The sequence below is a fragment of the Lynx rufus genome, unplaced genomic scaffold, assembly GCF_022079265.1.
Source record: "Lynx rufus isolate CCGP_SWC_20201006 ecotype Redwood Valley unplaced genomic scaffold, mLynRuf1.p SCAF_31, whole genome shotgun sequence".
NCBI classification, from domain to species: Eukaryota; Metazoa; Chordata; class Mammalia; order Carnivora; family Felidae; genus Lynx; species Lynx rufus.
Window position 1 is genome coordinate 2,428,684 of NW_025814847.1, and position 20,715 is coordinate 2,449,398.

Genomic DNA, 20,715 nt, shown 5'->3' on the forward strand with positions numbered 1-20,715 from the left:
CCTTACATTATCACTTGGCGGGACCTTGTAAAAGACCCACCCTCTTGGCTTAAGCCCTTCCTAGCCCCACGCCCTCTGGAGCCAAAACCCATTCTTGCTTTGCAGGGGACAGAGAAGAAGGAGAACAAGAAAAGTCTTACCCAACCTTTAATACCCCTCTACCCTGTCCAACGGGGGGGAGGACTGAAGATGAATTAATTTTTCCTCCCCCATATAACCCCCCTAGGATGCTGGAAGAACACCATCCTCCCCCTCCGGGGGAGGCAGACACTGTTCTGAAAGCGGGAGGTGGAAATGCTCCAGTGGGAAGCCCGCCCTTTACCAGACAAAGGGCTCAGAGGGAGCAATCCGCCTCCACCACCAACGCCACTATTCTGCCCCTGCAAGCCACCAGACCCCCAGATGCGGAGGGGAATCAGCCCCATCACTATTGGCCTTTTGCCACTAGTGACCTCTACAATTGGAAAGCTCAGAATCCTAAGTTTTCCGAGAAACTGGCAGGGCTTATTGATTTATTAGACTCTGTTCTTTTTACTCATCAGCCCACGTAGGATGATTGCCAGCAGCTTTTGCAGGTCCTGTTCACAACTGAGGAAAAGAGAAAGAATCCTCAATGAGGCCCGAAAACTAGTTCCAGGTGCAGACGGAAATCCCACCACCAACCAGGCTCAGATAGATGCCTCCTTCCCCTTAACTTGGCCCCAGTGGGATTTCAACACAGCAGAAGGTAAGGATCAAAAAATACCCCATGTCTCAGGAGGCCCAGAGGGGATCCAGCCACACAACCGGAGACTACGAAGCCTAGGGGTACTAGTTCATTGTCAGTCTGCCTGGAACACCCCCCTACTGCCAGTCAAAAAGCCTCACACAAATGACTACCGACTGGTACAAGACCTCCGGGAAGTAAATAAGAGGGTCACAGACATACACCCAACTGTTCCCAACCCATATACTCTCTTGAGCTCCTTGGCACCCTCCAGGGTCTGGTATACTGTACTAGATTTAAAGGATGCCTTCTTCAGTCTGCCGTTGGCACCCCAGAGCCAACCCTTGTTCGCCTTCGAGTGGCATGATCCGGAGGAGGGCTACAGTGGGCAACTCACTTGGGCACAGCTGCCTCAGGGATTCAAAAATTCACCCACCATCTTCGACGAGGCACTACACAAGGACCTGGGTGAGTACAGAAGGGAGTACCCTGGCCTCACCCTCCTACAGTACATAGATGACATCCTGGTTGCTGCCGACATGGCCAAAGACTGTGAGCGAGGGACCCAGGACCTGCTGGCTACCCTGGGGGCCTTAGGGTACCGGGCATCCACGAAGAAGGCTCAGATATGCAGGGGGAGGGTAAGTTACCTGGGATATATCCTGGAGGGCGGACAGCGGCGGTTATCAGATGCCAGAAAAGAAACTGTCCTAAAGATCCCTATTCCCACCTCCCAAAGAGAAGTAAGAGAATTCCTAGGATCGGCCGGCTACTGCCGCCTCTGGGTTCCGGGTTTTGCTGAGATCGCCAGGCCCCTATATGAAGCTACCAAAGAGGGGAAAACATTTAAATGGGCTGAAAAAGAAGAAACTGCCTTTAATCGGTTAAAAAAGGCCCTCCTAAGTGCCCCAGCCCTGGGCCTACCAGACATTACGAAGCCCTTCCACCTCTTTGTAGACGAACATAAGGGAATAGCAAAAGGGGTTCTAACTCAAGCCTTAGGCCCCCGGAACCGCCCAGTGGTTTACCTGTCCAAGAAGCTAGACCCAATGGCTGCCGGCTGGCCGCCATGCCTAAGAATTATTGCGGCAACAGCACTCCTAGTCAAGGACGCAGACAAACCGACCCTAGGACAGGAGATCTGGATCATGACCCCACACGCCATTGAAGGGGTCCTGAAACAGCCTCCTGATAGATGGATGAGCAACACACGTATGACTCATTACCAGAGCCTCCTACTCAACCCTCCATGGGTGCGGTTCCACCCCAGTGCAGCCCTCAATCCTGCAACCCTGCTGCCCAATCCTGACCTAGGTGCTCCACTACATGACTGTGCGGGAATCCTGGAACAAGTACATGGATTCTGGACGGACCTGACCGACCGGCCCCTCCCTGATGCCCAGGCTCCTTGGTTCACTGATGGTAGCAGCTTTGTACGAGCCGGACACAGGTATGCAGGTGCAGCAGTGGTCACCGAAATGGACACCGTATGGGTGGAGGCTCTACCCTCTGGAACGTCAGCCCAGCGAGCAGAGCTCATAGCCCTCACCAAGGCACTGATGCTGGGAGCTGGAAAACGGCTTAACATCTACACAGACAGCTGTTATGCGTTTGCCACAGCTCATATTCATGGGGCAATTTATCAGGAGAGGGGGTTACTGACGGCAGAAGGACGGACTATAAAAAATAAACAGGAGATACTTGACCTGCTTACGGCCTTATGGCTTCCTGCCAAGCTAGCCATTATCCACTGCCAAGGGCACAAAAAGCTGATAACCCAGTAGCTAGAGGTAATCAAAAGGCTGACCAGGCAGCCAAGTCAGTAGCCCTTACTTTAGTCCCCACCATGACCATACAACTACCAGACCCGGGAGACCCAGTTTTACCAGACCAGCCCAAATACTCCCAGGAGGAGTTACAGCGGATCAAGAAACTCCCCATGGCCCAGGAGATAAAGGGATGGTGGTATACACCTAACAAGGAGCTCGTGCTGCCAGACCAGCTGGGAGTCTCAGTATTAGAGCACATGCATCGGTCTACTCACATGGGGGCCCGAAAATTAAAAGACTTAATCCGACATGCCGGAATCAAGATGCACCAACAGGACACCAAAATAGAGCAAGTTGTATCTGCCTGCAAGACCTGCCAACTCACCAACGCGAGAGTCACATCAAATAAAAAAGGAACCAGGCTCAGAGGCACCAGACCGGGAGCCCAATGGGAAGTCGACTTCACTGAAGTCAAACCAGGAAAGTATGGTTATAAATATCTTTTAGTATTTACAGACACCTTCTCTGGCTGGGTGGAGGCATACCCAACCAAGCATGAAACGGATCAGACGGTGGCTAAGAAGCTACTGGAAGACATTTTACCCAGGTATGGTTTTCCTGCCATGATAGGATCAGACAATGGACCAGCTTTATCTCACAGGTAACATAGGCAGTAGCCAAGGCGGTGGGGGCAAACTGGAAATTACCTTGTGCTTACAGGCCCCAGAGCTCAGGACAGGTAGAAAGAATGAATAGAACCCTAAAAGAGACCCTTACCAAATTAACCATGGAGACTGGCGGGGACTGGGTGACCCTCCTACCGTACACCCTTTACCTGGTTAGAAACACTCCTTACACTCTGGGTTTTACTCCCTACGAGATCATGTGTGGCAGGCCACCCCCTATTATTCCCAACCTTCTTGCTGAGTTTAAAGATCAAGAACTTTTTCTTTCCTTGAGAGGGCTCCAGAGGGCGCACGAGGACATTTGGCTGCACCTCCGTGCCATCTACGAGGCTGGCCCAACCCCGACACCTCTTCAGTACAGGCCGGGAGACTGGGTCTACGTCAAGAGGCACCACTGAGAGACCCTCGAGCCGCCCTGGAAGGGACCATACACCATGGTGCTGACAACCCCCACTGCTCTCAAAGTAGACGGCATCGCGACCTGGGTCCATCACACCCACGTTCGGCCAGCAGACCCCTCCTCGATCCGGAAGGACTTCGTCACGCGATGGGCTGTCAATTGGGACCAACACAACCCACTCAAGCTCAAGCTACAGCGCATTCGACCCACCTAATTTGGTAACTCTGTTAGCTCTGTTTGGCACTGCTCATGCTGCCGAGAGTCCCCATGCCCCCCAAAACATCACCTGGCAGATCATAGACACCAGCTCAGGGACAATAGTTAATCAGACTTCCCAGAGCCACCCCAGGGACACTTGGTTCCCAGAACTTTGTGTAGATCTCCAAACTCTGTTCCCCTTGTCACCATACGCCCCCGGATTCCATGAGCAGAACCTTTATTTCTATGTCTGCCCCGGCCACTCTCGCTCGAGCACATGTGGGGACGTGGCTGACTATTTTTGCGCCCCCTGGTCATGTGTCTCGATGGGGCACATCTAGTGGACCCCACCATGCACCAGAGATCTCATCATGGTAATGCGGCCCAGTGGCAGCCAACCACCATATGTCTAGGGGCGCGGTAATCCCATAGTTATATCCTTTACAAGCCAAGGTAAAAAAACAACAGGATGGGAGAGTGGAAAAACATGGGGACTCAGGATATAAGACCAGGTTAGGTCGGGAGCCAAAGACAAGGGAGCATTATTTACCCTCTGAATGCAAGCGACTCCCCTTACCCAGCAGTCCACCACGAGGGTAGGACCCAACCAAGTACTAGTTCCCCAACCTGCCCCCACCCAGATGGCCACTCCCAGAAACACCCAGGCCCCAGCCACACGGCCCTCCACATCCCCTGTCCCTACTAGAGAGTCACCTGCATCTCCTGCCCCAGGTCACAACTTACTATCTGATGCAGACCTCCTGTGGAGCACAGTTGTCGGAGCATACCAGGTACTAAACACTTCTAGACCCGACCTGACCAAGGCCTGTTGGCTCTGTCTAGATGTCTGGCCCCCATATTACGAAGGTATTGCCATTAAAGGCAATTATACAACAGCCTCCAACTCTAGCTCCTGTAGATGGCAGCAGGCTACTGCAAGACTAACCCTCCAGGCGGTAACGGGGCAAGGCACTTGTATAGGCCACGTACCCGCCGAGCAATCACATCTCTGTAATGAAACCCAAACAGTCCCCAGGGAGACAGTGTATCTACTCCCGCCCAAAAATGCATGGTGGGCCTGTTCCAGTGGCCTTACTCCCTGTGTCCACTCCCAGGTCCTTAACTCCTCGAAAGAAAGCTTCTGCCTACTCGTGCAGTTGATCCCCAAGTTAGTGTACCATTTGAGGGGAGAAATACTTAACAGGTTAGGCTCTGCTAACCCCCGAAGTAAAAGAGAGCCTATTACAACCTTAACTCTGGCTGTGCTCTTGGGATTGGGATTAGTGGGGGCGGGGACCGGAATATCCTCACTCATCATCCAGGACAAAAACTACGGAACCCTAAGGGCAGCCATTGACTTAGACATAGAAAGAATTGAAAAATCAATTTCTCATTTACAGGAATCCCTTACTTCCTTATCAGAACTAGTACTCCAAAACAGAAGGGGATTAAACTTATTATTCCTGCAGCAAGGAGGACTATGTGCAGCCCTAGGGGAAGAACGTTGCCTCTATGTTGATCACTTGGGGAGTCGTAAAAGAATCTATGGCCCTCATAAGGGAAGGGCTGCAAAAACGGAAGTTAGAGAGAGAACAATCTCAGTCCTCATACGAGTCTTTGTTCAACTGGTCTCCCTGGTTAACTACCCTCATCTCGGCCCTAGCCAGACCCCTCACCATCCTGCTCATACTAGCAACCCTTGAACCCTGTATAATCAACAGACTGGTCCGGTTTGTCAGGGACCGCGTGGGGTCCATCCAACTAATGGTCCTCTGTGCTAAGTGCGAGCCCCTAAAAACAGAAGAGGACAAAATAGAAATGCAGCTGGTCCCATGATTGGGTCAGCAAGCTACATGATAAGGGGGAATGAAAGAGCGGACCTATGCCGGCCAACTCCATCTTGTTCTATGTCCTCCACCTTGAGTGACTATGTCCCTGACATGGCCCCCTTTCCAGGAAAATCGCAGAAACCTCAGACCAGGCCTCCTTCCCTTGAGTAACCTCCTGCTCACCTGTTCAAATTTCCTGATCAAAACACACCCAGCAACCTGCATATCGGGACTCCGACCCTTCCCCAGCCAATTGGCTGAGGCCACAACCCTTCTCCTGCCAATCAGCTAAGGCCACAACCATTACCTCACCAACTGCCCCTAGACCCCTATAAAACCTTTGTGCTTTTGAAACTCACTGGCTCTCTCCAGCATCTCACCACTGCGTCGGTGCAGGTAGGGGATTGAGCTCGAGCTAGCTCGAATAAAGGCTCTTTGCTTATGCATCGGACTCGGCTCCCTGGTGATCTTTGGGGATCGCGAATTCTGGGCATAATGGAAGGAAGGAAGGAAGGAAGAGAGGAAGGGAAGAAGTAAAGAAGGGAAAAAGGGAGAGAGGAAGGGAGGGAGGGAGGAAAGGAGGAAGGGAGGAAGGGAGGGAGGAGGGTAGGAAGGAAAAAATGAACATATTGTGTGTAAAGGGAATCCATGGAAAATTCCTGCACGTTGAGGATTTAACTGCCATTGTCACAACATTTCCTGCTTCGTGGAGGCTGGTGCAGCTTGTCTGTCATCTGTAGGAAAACCATGGAGTGAATTTTTACCAGTCACTTACTCAGCAATGGATTCCTGACCAGTGGTTTGTTAGAAACCCATGAGAACACCCAGGATGGGGCCTCACCCAGATGTCAGGATCTGCTTTACCAAGCAAAACAGGGTAAGAGTGTGACAGATGAGGACACATGAAGAAAAAGGCAAGCAGGCAAGAAAAGGAATATTTTCAAGAACTCAAGGAGAGGAAGAGAGAAGTGAGGAAAAACATTGCAAGAAAAAGAGACATTAGCCCAACCTCCCCATGGACCACATCCACATCCATCAGAGAGGAGTGTCCAGTCACAAAAGACAGAAATCCACCCTGTGGAGCTGAAGACATACTGGGAATATATCAGCTCATGGAACTGCGGAGCCCAGGGTTGTTGGGGCTCCAGTCCCTTCTGTGGGTCTGTGTGTCTGCCTTCAGTCTCCTGATGTTTTGGTTTCATTGTGGCTGCTCTTTCTGGCTTCAATGAAGTATGATCACAAATGAAAATTGGGGGGGAGGCACCTGGGAGGCTCAGTTTGTTAAGTGCCTGATCTCAGCTCAGGTCATGATCTCACCGTCCATGAGTTTGAGCCTTGTGTCCGACTCTGTACTGACAGCTCAGAGCCTGTAGTCTATCTCGGATTCTATCTCCCTCTCTCTCTGGTCCTCCCCACTCAAACTCTGTCTCTCTCTCTCTCTCTATCTCTAAAATAAATAAAAAATATTTAAAAAAGTTTTAACTGAAAATTGTACCTTTGTACAGCATGCGGCTTCCTGACCAGCCAGGGAGGAAAGCTGGGAGGCACGATGGGCCACGTGGACCCCCACCGGCACAACAGGAGCAGCAGAGACTATGACGTAACATGAACAGAGGTCCTCCTGATGAACGTCTCCCAACAACTTCTCAGAGACGACGGCCTGAAGAACTTCGGGAGCCCAGTGCACACGGGGCATGTCGGGAGCTGGATAGGAATGCCTCCGTGCTTAGCTGCAGAGCCTCCGGTGTGCCATGCAGCATTTGTTAGGAAGATGAAGAATTGGTCAAGAAAGCTTGCATTCAAGCAAACCATGAAAGTCGATATTTTATGTAGCATTCCTCCCACATTTGAATACTTTTCATTGGTGAGCAATAAACTCTGTTCTCTCTAAAGAGCATAAAATGAAGTACACGCTTGATGTGTGGTGTGTGTGTCCGTGGTGACACGAGGCCCACAAGCACAGTAGGCAACACAGCCACCAGCTCCCATCTGGATTCTCTTTCTCTTTCTTTTCTTCTCATTCTTGCCATGAGAACGCTTGGATCCACTCTCTTGGAAAAGGTCACGTGCGCAACTTCTCACCCTTCTTGCATGAAGGTGTCATCCTCAGCCTTGCTTCCCTGATGCTGAAAAATGGGTTGTAGTTGTTTCAGGCTTCATACCCCAACCTTATTATCCAGGACAAGAGACACCATCTCTTTCCCTGCCATTGACCACAAGAGTCATAATGCCTGTGACCTGAGCCACCTGGGGCAGGCGTCTAGCCCTGAACCATCACTCTGACCAAGGACAAGTAGCTTCTGTCTTGGCCTGAACTTGATGTAACCTGCCCATCCGTCATCCTGTCACATTGTCAAGAATACTTTCTCCTGAGAGACTCAAGGTGATCGGAGCCCAGGGCTACACCTGAGGGTGGAGTCAACCAACCAAACACCGCATGGTGGCCATGCGAGGGTGACAAGGTGGACTGGACCCTAGAGAACCAGTCAACAAGTCTAATTTAGGAGAGAAGTTTGGGGAAGTCCCATAATTTGCTCTTCCTTTCCCAATAATTTTCACCTTTGCCACCTCTCCCATCCTCAACGTTATTTTCCGTGAATGTCCACATGTGTAAATGTCTCGATTACTACAAACATGACACGAGGCAAAAGAAAAAGAAAAACCTATGATACTGACAAAACTGCAACACAGATTTTATTGAGGACATATTCCATGCAGGGGAGATTCCTTACCAAGGTTACAAATATTAAAAAGACATGGACCTCATCTCTAAAGTCCTAAGAATTAGAAGGGAAAGGACCCTAACTGTTGGTAACAAGGGCTGGGAGTCAGGAATAGATTTGCAAGTGCAGGAAAACATGGGGCTAATTCCCGCCAAGCAAAAGCTTCTTTGACTTGTGAAGAAGGGACGGCTCACTGCAGGAAGTGACGCCTGATGCCAGCGGCTCATGGAGGTTTGTGGGACAACAAATTCTGCTAAATTACACTTAACTCGCCTTGACAACTGATCACTGAGCAGAAAGAAAAGACAAAAGCTGCACACAGAGACTTGCAAGTCCATCATCTGAGCTGGGTTTAGGGACGTCCTGGTCCTGGGCTGCTGGGACCTCTCTCCAAAGTGAGGCCAGTGCACTGAGGTCTCCAGTGTGATTTCCTGGGAGGAACAACTGTAAATGCTCTGCAGCAGGTGGAGGTGAGGACTCCAGGGGAAAGGGCATGGTGAGGAGGAGGGCTGAGGACAGACAGAAAGGTGGGGACACAGTTGGGAAAGAGCAGGAAGGTGGTTCCAGACCTACCGACGCTTCCAGAGCCAGAACGCAAGACCTGCCAGAAGCACCAGGGGCACGACCACCGCCAGGAAGACCAAGCCCACCGGGCGGTGCTGCTCTGTGGGTTTAGTGTGCAGGGGGTGTCATTTCCCATCCACCCCGGGTTGACCTGCACCTTCCTGCTCCCTTTTGCTCCCGTCACCCTCTGTCTCACCAACCACCCTTCCTCTTTCTCTTTTCCCATCCCTGTTCAGTGATGGACGTCACCCAACCCTTTACTTCCTCCCACATCCATAGGACCCTCACCCTCAGCTCTCCATTTCTTGGGTTCTTACATTTCTGTCCTTTATGGTCTGGAGTCCCTAGAATCCCAAATGTTTCATCTCACCCTCCTGCTCTGCTTCAGGACCACCCACCCCCTGTCCCAGCTGGACCCCTACCCTTTCTCACCCCAGTAGAGGACCATGTCCTGGCCTCCTAGACTGCTGTGTCTCACTCGGCAAGACAGGCCAGCTGCCTCTCTGGCTTCCACGTCCAAGGACGTCTGAAGATACCATGTCCCATCAGCATGGGGCAAGATGTCACCTCGCCGGGTTCCCTGGTGCTCCTCCTCACCCCGCATCCACGTCACCCATACTGGCTTTGGGTAGAAGCCAGAGACGTGGCACACGAGGAGCAGACGACCAGGACTGGGACTGGGGCCAGTGGACAGCCAGGCTTCTGGCCTCACTGCAGAGACAGGACAGGAATTCTCAGACTGAGGAGGTAGATTTCACATCGCTTTAGATACACACATCTTTCCACCTCTAGAAACCTATCACCATCATCACCTCTCTCCCTTGCCCCCTTCTCCCCTGAATTTGAGGAAATGGTGCAAATTTATGAGTGCAGATTGAGAATTCTTGGAAAGAGGAAGAAGGACTGACCTTGTCGCTGAAGATCTTCCTTTCCTGCATCAAGAAGACCCAAGAGGAAACGGGGGCAGACCTCATTAATACATGCTTGTAGCTGTAAGTTGTCCACATGTTCCTGATTGAATAGTTTGGAGACCTGCTGAGCCCTCCTTCCTCCCTTTGGAGATGGCCACCATGACGTGTTCTGGAAGCTCACGAGATCTAATCCTTCATATGCAATATGCATGAAGCCTAATGACCGTTCCCCAACATGGAGCCCACAGCCTACTGACACCTGTACCTGAAAGGGATCTGGGAGGAGAGACTGTGTGTTACAAGAAAGGGAGAGAGAAATAAATGAAACGACATGAGTAGAAACAACGATGGGTGAATCAGAGGGAGAAGTTGAGAGTACTGGAGGGAATGGAACAAAGTTTGGTTTGAGTGGAAGTTCAGACAGATGGGAAGTGGTGGTCACTGGAGACAGAGGAGGAGGTAAATTACTGGAGATGGAACAAATGTTTTAGGGGAAACAGGAAGGATGTGGGCAGAGAACAGGGAATAGCTCCGTGGGAGAGCTGGGATAATTTCATCTAGGGTGAAGGGAGAGCACTAGGTATAGGGAACACATAGACAAAGTTTGCTGACAGGATTGAATGGGGAGAAAAGCACATTTCAAGGATCTGTCACACAGTGAAGGAGAGGGATGTACCTGGCTAGAGGCCAGGGAATGGGGTAATCACAGGAGAAACTAGTGGAGAAACGCGAGCACAGCCTGAGGTCAATGAGACGAGGGGAAGTAGCAGAGAACATGCAGCTTTTCAAGATCAGGTCCTAGTTTCTGCCCCCTGAACACACGGTTTGATTCCATTTTATGATGGGAATACATGAGGTTCAGAAGCCAGTGGGGGCTCTTTCCTGGAGGAAAAAGAAACTCAAGACACACACACACCGGCCACCTCCATCCCACCTGCCCTGAGGGAACTGAACTCACATTCAAGCTGCCATTCACTGACATGGTCCTGAAAGATCAGAGGAAGTCTGATGGAGAATGTATAAAATGACTTTTCTTCTTCCATTAGCTCCTCATTGCTGAAGTTGCTCCTGGACCAGGGCCGCAGAAAACTGAAAGCGCCCGTCTTGCTGTCCCAGCCATGAGTCTGCAGCCCATCCAGCCAAACTGAGCCCTGATTCTGTGTCCAGGAATGGTTGTAAAAGGATGTTGTCAAGATGGTTCGAAAAGAGACTGGCTCCTGGAAATCTGTGCCACAGGAACAGATAGACTGAGGAAGAGAATGGCATTGGGAAGGACAGAGAATGCAGAATTGAGGTGCCAGGGAGGCCACCAAAATCTGGAGGACAGGGAGCCATAGTTCTCTCTGGAGACATGTGCTGCCCAGGAGTCCCGAGCTTCATACCCTTCATTTAGAAGGGCAGAGGGACCTGGGGTCAGAGACGCTCAGGAAGGAACCAGGCTGACATCCCTCACTCCCCAGGTGTGTGGCGGAGAACCTACACCACAAGTGCACACACAGGTATGTGCACAAACCCACTGACACACCCACACACTCAGATTTATACATGTATGCACACACATAGATAAATATGCAAACAGACATACATACATACATACATGCGGACACAGAGACTCACACACAGGGACCTATATGCACACACTTACACACACATGCAGACACACAAGCACACACATGCACACATGTGTACACACTTGCATAGGACACACAGACTTGCACACGTGTGCACATATGACACACATGCACACACGCACACACACACACACACAGACACACGCTCCCACCGGGAGTCCTCACCGTCGTCAGTGTCACCACTTGGGACAAGAACCGTGAGCAACACCAATTGCAACAACAGCATCTTATGTGCAGATGTTCTTTCTTTCTCTCGGAAAGTGGGTCTTTGGCGTCTGTCCTCACAAACCTCCCCACACACAGCCCCTCTCTTCTGACTTCCTTCTCAACACACACGCCTGCCTTGAGTCTCCCCGACAATGCAGATGGGCTCCGCCCTCAACCCTGGACACCTACTCAGACTTTCACTTCCCCTCCGGGTCTGACCCTCCTCTCAGCTTCCAGCTTCTCCCTGTCACCAGCCTCCATGCTGCTCCCTGAGGCCCTAATTCAAGTGCTGGGGAGCATGTCTTGCATGGCATGGAAAAGGGACCCTACCTCTCATGCCTTTTCTCCTCATCCAGACAGTAACCCATGAAGACACACAGTTCCCCAGCACCCAGCCTTGGAGTCTGCTGTCACCCTGTCCCTCGTGCCCTTGGAACACCCCCATGGACTTCCTTCCCTTTCTCACCCCCGCCCCAGCCCATCCACATCTGATGTGTCACTGCTTGTGTTAAAAAACAAAACCAACCAGGTTAATGTGAAGATCGAATTGGTGGTATTGAGTGAGTCATTACTCAGGCAGCATTTCATCTGGAAGAAAGAGGGAAGCTCCCAGAAGTTCTACAAATGGGAGGTTTTTGTCAGAAGGAATTTAGCAAAAGAAGAGAGAGGAATGGTTGAGGGAATGTCGCCGTCCCTTAATTGTGAAGATGAACTATACTTTTTGGTGTGCTGACTTTTAACGTGCAGACTCTAGACTAAAACAAATCTGTTGGAAACAATATTTACTCAAGTGGTGACCCTTGCTGGTGTTTGCCCTCTCACAATCTGGACTCAGTGTTTCTACCCGGATCTCAACATCCAACGGGGCCTGGCAAGTGGTAGGTGCCCAACGATTACCTCTGAATGATTGAATAATTCACTTCAGGCATCAAATCATTCTTAAGATTATGGACTTCTTCGACATAAAGATCTTTGAAGAATCAAAAAGTAGTGACTATAATCTGACCTGATGAAATGAGAATCTTGCACATTTTCCTTTGGATGCAAGCATATGCTAATAACCATGAAGTTCACACAGAGGGTCCTACGGCAAATCTACAATAAGAAATCATGGGAATTTATAGTATGCGGAGTTAATAGAGTGTTCTGGAATCATGTATCCAGATTTCCTTCCTAATGTTCCTGCTAGAATGTTCCATGCTTATCTTATCATGAGTTGGCCGTGCTGGACATGCTGACCTTCTACCTCCTTGGTGTTCTTAAGTGTTTAAAGGCTCTTAAGCATTTGTTTGTGCTTTATATCTTCCAGATAATGTGTTTGGGCTATTGGTCTTGTTATTTTTTGGTTGACCGGTAAGCAGAAATAACCTCAGGCTAATGAGAGACAGATAATATTGTTTGGAATGTTCAGATTGGAATACAGAAAGAAGAGCTCACTCCCACACTTAAGATTTTGAAAGGCTGGATAATCAAAATGGCTTCTCCTGAGTCCATCAGAGCAGAAGGATCAGAGCAACTTGTTAACATAAATACCAAGGAAATACAGACTCATCAAAAAAATAGGGCATGCAAACCCTTGCTTACCTGGGACAGAAGCCAGAAGGAATAATTCAGCTACAATTGCTAACAATTGACTGAAAGCAAGCAGAGTCCTGGGAGGTCCTGAGAGTCACAGACTCAGGAAATTCACTATACCTCCAGGATTTTGCCCACCAACCTCCCAGGGGTTCCAGATGGAATGGAGACCAGGATACGGACCAGAGAGCTGCTTTCTGGTGGTACAAGCCTGAGGTCTGACAGCAGCTCCCTCCTGAAAAAGGCTGGAAGGCTACTATTCCCCACACAAAACGAGCCTTCACTGGGTGTGGGAAGGGCAGGGAGCCCCACTACCTCAGGGCACAGTGAGCCACTCTGCAGCTGGGGGAGGGGCAGTGGGGGAAGGGACAGGAACACACCTTGTCCCAGACTAAGAGGCTCCATCTTCTGAGCAAAGGGGGAACTCTCGGAAGGCCCAGTCCCCAAACTGAAACACAAAGCACCTGGCTGAGGATGGGACTGGACCAGAGCAGAGGTAGCGTCCCCCTCTCTGTCCCAAGCAGACCAGCCAGCAGGGAACCAAGGGCAGCTCCTGCTGGTGGGGAAACAAGACGATGAAGATACATGCCCTTGAGCCACATCCTCTTTGAAAAAGAAAATCTCAGACCCAAAAGAATGTCATAAACCGAGTTCCCACCCTGGGACTTCATACCCAGTTGAACAAATTTCACAACCCCGGAAATGTAGTCTTACCCAAGCAGGCAGGAAAGTTTTCTTTCCATAGAGCAATGGGTCTGTCTCCTGGGTCCTCTCCAGCCCCCGATGATGAGACACGCACATTGTTCTTCCCCCAAGAAAGCAGGTCTGACTCCTGGAAGGCTTCTCATTTGCTGCTAATTCCCCGGCCCCACGCTCCCTCTATAAAAGCCTTCATTTGTACAACCTCTCTGAGTGCCCACCTCTGTGCCAGATGGGGTGATGTGCGATTCATGGATCATTTAATAAAGCAATTATTGGTCAAGTTTATAAGGTGAAATTTCTTGTTTTAAGAGTTCTGTAGTTTGCCTCTGGATGATTAAATATACACATCAAAAAATAAAATAAAAGCTTGGAGGACAATATTATTCATTATATGTTAAATATCTGGGCACAAGCTGCTTCTCATATGTTTTGAAACCAGTCTCAGAAAATATGTTTACCATACAAACAGGAAAAGCCGAGGAAGTCATGAAGAAAGGAAGGAAGGAAGGAAGGAAGGAAGGAAGGAAGGAAGGAAGAGAGGGAGGGAGGGAGGGAGGAAAGGAGGAAGGCAGGGAGGAAGGATGGAAGGAAGGGAGGGATGGAGGGAGGGAGGAAGGAAGGAACAGAGGGAGGGAGGGAGGAAGGGAGGTAGGAATGAACGGAGGGAGGAAGGGAGAGAGGAAGGGAGGGAGGGAGGAAGGGAGAGAGAGGGAAGAAGGCAGGGAGGAAGGGAGGAAGAAGAGAAGGAAGGAAAAAATGAACATATTGTGTGTAAAGGAAATCCATGGAAAATTTCCTTCCCTTTGAGGATTTAACTGCCATTGTCACAACATTTCCTGCTTCATGGAGGCTGGTACAGCTTGTCTGTCATCTGTAGGAAAACCATGGAGTGAATTTTTACCAGTCACTTACTCAGCAGCAGAACCAGCAATGGATTCCTGACCAGTGGTTTGTTAGAAAGCCATGACAACACCCAGGATGGGGCCTCACCCAGATGTCAGGATTACCAAGCAAAACAGGGTAAGAGTATGACAGATGAGGACACATGAAGAAAAAGGCAAGCAGGCAAGAAAAGGAATATTTTCAAGAACTCAGGGAGAGGAAGAGAGAAGTGAGGAAAAACTTTGCAAGAAAAAGAGACATTAGCCCAACCTCCCCATGGACCACATCCACATCCATCAGAGAGGAGTGTCCAGTCACAAAAGACAGAAATCCACCCTGTGGAGCTGAAGACATACTGGGAATATATCAGCTCATGGAACTGCGGAGCCCAGGGTTGTTGGGGCTCCAGTCCCTTCTGTGGGTCTGTGTGTCTGCCTTCAGTCTCCTGATGTTTTGGTTTCATTGTAGCTGCTCTTTCTGGCTTCAATGAAGTATGATCACAAATGAAAATTGGGGGGGAGGCACCTGGGAGGCTCAGTTTGTTAAGTGCCTGATCTCAGCTCAGGTCATGATCTCACCGTCCATGAGTCTGAGCCTTGTGTCCAACTCTGTACTGACAGCTCAGAGCCTGTAGTCTATCTCGGATTCTATCTCCCTCTCTCTCTGGTCCTCCCCACTCAAACTCTGTCTCTCTCTCTCTGTGTCTCTCTGTCTCTCTCTCTCTCTCTCTCAAAAATAAATAGAAAATATTAAAAAACGTTTTAAATGAATATTGTACCTTTGTACAGCATGCGGCTTCCTGACCAGCCAGGGAGGAAAGCTGGGAGGCACGATGGGCCACGTGGACCCCCACCGGCACAACAGGAGCAGCAGAGACTACGATGTAACATGAACAAAGGTCCTCCTGATGAACGTCTCCCAACAACTTCTCAGAGACGAGGCCTGAGGAACTTCGGGAGCCCAGTGCACACGGGGCATGTCGGGAGCTGGATAGGAATGCCTCCGTGCTTAGCTGCAGAGCCTCCGGTGTGCCATGCAGCATTTGTTAGGAAAATGAAGAATTGGTCAAGAAAGCTTGCATTCAAGCAAACCATGAAAGTCGATATTTTATGTAGCATTCCTCCCACATTTGAATACTTTTCATTGGTGAGCAATAAACTCTGTTCTCTCTAAAGAGCATAAAATGAAGTACACACTTGATGTATGGTGTGTGTGTCCGTGGTGACACGAGGCCCACAAGCACAGTAGGCAACACAGCCACCAGCTCCCATCTGGATTCTCTTTCTCTTTCTTTTCTTCTCATTCTTGCCATGAGAACGCTTGGATCCACTCTCTTGGAAAAGGTCACGTGCGCAACTTCTCACCCTTCTTGCATGAAGGTGTCATCCTCAGCCTTGCTTCCCTGATGCTGAAAAATGGGTTGTAGTTGTTTCAGGCTTCATACCCCAACCTTATTATCCAGGACAAGAGACACCATCTCTTTCCCTGCCATTGACCACAAGAGTCATAATGCCTGTGACCTGAGCCACCTGGGGCAGGCGTCTAGCCCTGAACCATCACTCTGACCAAGGACAAGTAGCTTCTGTCTTGGCCTGAACTTGATGTAACCTGCCCATTCGTCATCCTGTCACATTGTCAAGAATACTTTCTCCTGAGAGACTCAAGGTGATCGGAGCCCAGGGCTACACCTGAGGGTGGAGTCAACCAACCAAACACCGCATGGTGGCCATGCGAGGGTGACAAGGTGGACTGGACCCTAGAGAACCAGTCAACAAGTCTAATTTAGGAGAGAAGGTTGGGGAAGTCCCATAATTTGCTCTCCCTTTCCCTTTCACCTTTGCCACCTCTCCCATCCTCAACGTTATTTTCCGTGAATGTCCACATGTGCAAATGTCTCAACTACTACAAACATGTCACGAGGCAAAAGAAAAAGAAAAACCTATGATATTGACAAACCTTCAACACAGATTTTATTGAGGATATATTCCATGCAGGGGAGATTCCTTACCAAGGATACAAATATTAAAAAGACATGGACCTCATCTCTAAAGTCCTAAGAATTAGAAGGGAAATGACTCTAACTGTTGGTAACAAGGGCTGGGAGTCAGGAATAGATTTGCAAGTGCAGGAAAACATGGGGCTAATTCCCGCCAAGCAAAAACTTCTTTGACTTGTGAAGAAGGGACGGCTCACTGCAGGAAGTGATGCCTGATGCCAGTGACTCATGGAGGTTTCTGGGACTTCATTTTACTCTAAGATACTTTTGATGTTTAAGCCCCAGAATCAGGTCAGAACAACAAATACTGCTAAATTACACTTAAGTCGTCTTGACAACTGATCACTGAGCAGAAAGAAAAGAAAAAGCTGCACACAGAAACTTGCAAGTCCATCATCTGAGCTGGGTTTAGGGACGTCCTGGTCCTGGGCTGCTGGGACCTCTCTCCAAAGGGAGGCCAGTGCACTGAGGTCTCCAGTGTGATTTCCTGGGAGGAACAGATCGGAATTGCTCTGCAGCAGGTGGAGGTGAGGACTCCAGGGGAAAGGGCATGGTGAGGAGGAGGGCTGAGGACAGACAGAAAGGTGGGGACACAGTTGGGAAAGAGCAGGAAGGTGGTTCCAGACCTACCGACGCTTCCAGAGCCAGAACGCAAGACCTGCCAGAAGCACCAGGGGCACGACCACCGCCAGGAAGACCAAGCCCACCGGGCGGTGCTGCTCTGTGGGTTTAGTGTGCAGGGGGTGTCATTTCCCATCCACCCCGGGTTGACCTGCACCTTCCTGCTCCCTTTTGCTCCCGTCACCCTCTGTCTCACCAACCACCCTTCCTCTTTCTCTTTTCCCATCCCTGTTCAGTGATGGACGTCACCCAACCCTTTACTTCCTCCCACATCCATAGGACCCTCACCCTCAGCTCTCCATTTCTTGGGTTCTTACATTTCTGTCCTTTATGGTCTGGAGTCCCTAGAATCCCAAATGTTTCATCTCACCCTCCTGCTCTGCTTCAGGACCACCCACCCCCTGTCCCAGCTGGACCCCTACCCTTTCTCACCCCAGTAGAGGACCATGTCCTGGCCTCCTAGACTGCTGTGTCTCACTCGGCAAGACAGGCCAGCTGCCTCTCTGGCTTCCACGTCCAAGGACGTCTGAAGATACCATGTCCCATCAGCATGGGGCAAGATGTCACCTCGCCGGGTTCCCTGGTGCTCCTCCTCACCCCGCATCCACGTCACCCATACTGGCTTTGGGTAGAAGCCAGAGACGTGGCACACGAGGAGCAGACGACCAGGACTGGGACTGGGGCCAGTGGACAGCCAGGCTTCTGGCCTCACTGCAGAGACAGGACAGGAATTCTCAGACTGAGAAGGTAGATTTCACATCGCTTTAGATACACACATCTTTCCACCTCTAGAAACCTATCACCATCATCACTTCTCTCCCTTGCCCCCTTCTCCCCTGAATTTGAGGAAATGGTGCAAATTTCTGAATGCAGAGTGAGAATTCTTGGAAAGAGGAAGCAGGACTGACCTTGTCGCTGAAGATCTTCCTTTCCTGCCTCAAGAAGACCCAAGAGGAAACGGGGGCAGACATCATTAATACTTGCTTGTATTCGTAAGTTGACCACATGGTACTGATTGAATAGTTTGGAGACCTGCTGAGCCCTCCTTCCTCCCTTTGGAGATGGCCACCATGACGTGTTCTGGAAGCTCACGAGATCTGATCCTTCATATGCAATCTGCATGAAGCCTACTGATGGGTCCCCAACATGTAGCCCACAGCCTTTTGCCACCTGTACCTGAAAGGGATCTGAAAAGGGTGTCTCTGGGTTACAAGAAGGGGGAGGGAAAGAGATGAAATGAAGCGAGTAGAAGCCAACAATGGGTGAATCAGAGGGAGAAGTTGAGAGTACTGGAGGGAATGGAACAAAGTTTGGTTTGAGTGGAAGTTCAGACAGATGGGAAGTGGTGGTCACTGGAGACAGAGGTAGAAGTAAATTACTGGAGATGGAACAAATGTTTTAGGGGAAACAGGAAGGATGTGGGCAGAGAACAGGGAATAGCTCTGTGAGAGAGCTGGGATAAAATCATCTAGGGTGAAGGGAGAGCACTAGGTATAGGGAACACATAGACAAAGTTTGCTGACGGGATTGAATGGGGAGAAAAGCACATTTCAAGGATCTGTCACACAGTGAAGGAGAGGGATGTACCTGGCTAGAGGCCAGGGAATGGGGTAATCACAGGAGAAACTAGTGGAGAAACGCGAGCACAGCCTGAGGTCAATGAGACGAGGGGAAGTAGCAGAGAACATGCAGCTTTTCAAGATCAGGTCCTAGTTTCTGCCCCCTGAACACACGGTTTGATTCCATTTTATGATGGGAATACATGAGGTTCAGAAGCCAGTGGGGGCTCTTTCCTGGAGGAAAAAGAAACTCAAGACACACACACACCGGCCACCTCCATCCCACCTGCCCTGAGGGAACTGAACTCACATTCAAGCTGCCATTCACTGACATGGTCCTGAAAGATCAGAGGAAATCTGATGGAGAACGTATAAAATGACTTTTCGTGTTCCATTAGCTCCTCATTGCTGAAGTTGCTCCTGGACCAGGGCCGCAGAAAACTGAAAGCGCCCGTCTTGCTGTCCCAGCCATGAGTCTGCAGCCCATCCAGCCAAACTGAGCCCAGATTTTGTGTCCAGGAATGGTTGTAAAAGGATGTTGTCAAGATGGTTCGAAAGGAGATTGGCTCCTGGAAATCTGTGCCACAGGAACAGATAGACTGAGGAAGAGAATGGCATTGGGAAGGACAGAGAATGCAGAATTGGGGTGCCAGGGAGGCCACCAAAATCTGGAGGACAGGGAGCCATAGTTCTCTCTGGAGACATGTGCTGCCCAGGAGTCCCGAGCTTCATACCCTTCATTTAGAAGGGCAGAGGGACCTGGGGTCAGAGACGCTCAGGAAGGAACCAGGCTGACATCCCTCACTCCCCAGGTGTGTGGCGGAGAACCTACACCACAAGTGCACACACAGGTATGTGCACAAACCCACTGACACACCCACACACTCAGATTTATACATGTATGCACACACATAGATAAATATGCAAACAGACATACATACGCACATGCGGACACAGAGACTCACACACAGGGACCTATATGCACACACTTACACACACATGCAGACACACAAGCACACACATGCACACATGTGTACACACTTGCACAGAATGCACAGACTTGCACACGTGTGCACATATGACACACATGCACACACACACACACACACACACACGCTCCCACCAGGAGTCCTCACCGTCGTCAGTGTCACCACCTGGGACAAGAACCGTGAGCAACACCAGTTGCAACAACAGCATCTTATGTGCAGATGTTCTTTCTTTCTCTCGGAAAGTGGGTCTTTGGCGTCTGTTCTCACAAACCTCCCCACACGCAGCCCCTCTCTTCTGACTTCCTTCTCAACACACACGCCTGCCTTGAGTCTCCCCGACAATGCAGTTGGGCTCCGCCCTCAACCCTGGACACCTACTCAGACTTTCACTTCCCCTCCGGGTCTGACCCTGCTCTCCGCTTCCAGCTTCTCCCTGTCACCAGCCTCCATGCTGCTCCCTGAGGCCCTAATTCAAGTGCTGGGGAGCATGTCTTGCATGGCATGGAAAAGGGACCCTACCTCTCGTGCCTTTTCTCCTCATCCAGACAGTAACCCATGAAGACACATGGCTCCCCAGCACCCAGCCCTGGAGTCTGCTGTCACCCTGTCCTTCGTGCCCTTGGGTCACTCCCTATGGTCTTCCTTCCCTGTGTCACCCCCACCCCAGCCCATTCACATCTCTGACTTCTCACTGCCTGTGTTCAAATACAAAATCAAGCAGATTGATTTGAAGGTCACCTTCCCTTAATTGGGAAGATAGGGGTCTA

General features: G+C 50.2%; 2 protein-coding genes across 5 annotated transcripts; both read right to left on the reverse strand.

The window, feature by feature from the left end:
• Positions 1 to 8,257: 8,257 nt before the first annotated feature.
• LOC124521721 (T-cell surface glycoprotein CD1a-like) lies at positions 8,258 to 11,854 on the reverse strand. 3 transcript variants are annotated; one of them, XM_047092795.1, is made up of 6 exons: positions 11,583 to 11,815; positions 10,745 to 11,011; positions 9,784 to 10,062; positions 9,308 to 9,586; positions 8,885 to 8,975; positions 8,258 to 8,742 (listed from the first exon to the last, which is right to left on the reverse strand). In XM_047092795.1, exons 1-6 carry the CDS (start codon positions 11,641 to 11,643, stop codon positions 8,664 to 8,666), a joined length of 1,056 nt encoding a protein of 351 aa, XP_046948751.1. In that variant the 5' UTR covers positions 11,644 to 11,815; the 3' UTR covers positions 8,258 to 8,663. The 3 variants fall into 3 exon arrangements, with proteins under 3 accessions (XP_046948751.1, XP_046948750.1, XP_046948752.1); XM_047092794.1 differs by lacking the exon at positions 8,885 to 8,975 and having other exon boundaries at positions 8,258 to 8,820; positions 11,583 to 11,846; XM_047092796.1 differs by lacking the exon at positions 8,258 to 8,742 and having other exon boundaries at positions 8,897 to 9,219; positions 11,583 to 11,854.
• Positions 11,855 to 16,745: 4,891 nt separating this feature from the next.
• LOC124521723 (T-cell surface glycoprotein CD1a-like) lies at positions 16,746 to 20,309 on the reverse strand. 2 transcript variants are annotated; one of them, XM_047092799.1, is made up of 6 exons: positions 20,096 to 20,304; positions 19,270 to 19,536; positions 18,309 to 18,587; positions 17,833 to 18,111; positions 17,410 to 17,500; positions 16,746 to 17,266 (listed from the first exon to the last, which is right to left on the reverse strand). In XM_047092799.1, the coding sequence occupies exons 1-6, from the start codon at positions 20,154 to 20,156 to the stop codon at positions 17,188 to 17,190; spliced, it is 1,056 nt and encodes a 351-aa protein (XP_046948755.1). In that variant the 5' UTR covers positions 20,157 to 20,304; the 3' UTR covers positions 16,746 to 17,187. The 2 variants fall into 2 exon arrangements, with proteins under 2 accessions (XP_046948755.1, XP_046948756.1); XM_047092800.1 differs by lacking the exons at positions 16,746 to 17,266; positions 17,410 to 17,500 and adding an exon at positions 17,509 to 17,744 and having other exon boundaries at positions 20,096 to 20,309.
• Positions 20,310 to 20,715: the final 406 nt, after the last annotated feature.

Coding starts and splice junctions, on each gene's coding strand:
- LOC124521721 (XM_047092794.1), bottom strand. CDS start 11,643: ATGCTGTTGTTGCAATTGGTGTTGCTCACGGTTCTTGTCCCAAGTGGT. Junction 11,012..11,582: donor AAGTGGTGACACTGACGACG/GTGAGGACTCCC, acceptor CCTGTGGCACAG/ATTTCCAGGAGCCAGTCTCT. Junction 10,063..10,744: donor CAGTGAATGGCAGCTTGAAT/GTGAGTTCAGTT, acceptor CTCTCCTCCCAG/ATCCCTTTCAGGTACAGGTG.
- LOC124521723 (XM_047092799.1), bottom strand. CDS start 20,156: ATGCTGTTGTTGCAACTGGTGTTGCTCACGGTTCTTGTCCCAGGTGGT. Junction 18,588..19,269: donor CAGTGAATGGCAGCTTGAAT/GTGAGTTCAGTT, acceptor CACCCTTTTCAG/ATCCCTTTCAGGTACAGGTG. Junction 17,501..17,832: donor GGACATGGTCCTCTACTGGG/GTGAGAAAGGGT, acceptor CTAAACCCACAG/AGCAGCACCGCCCGGTGGGC.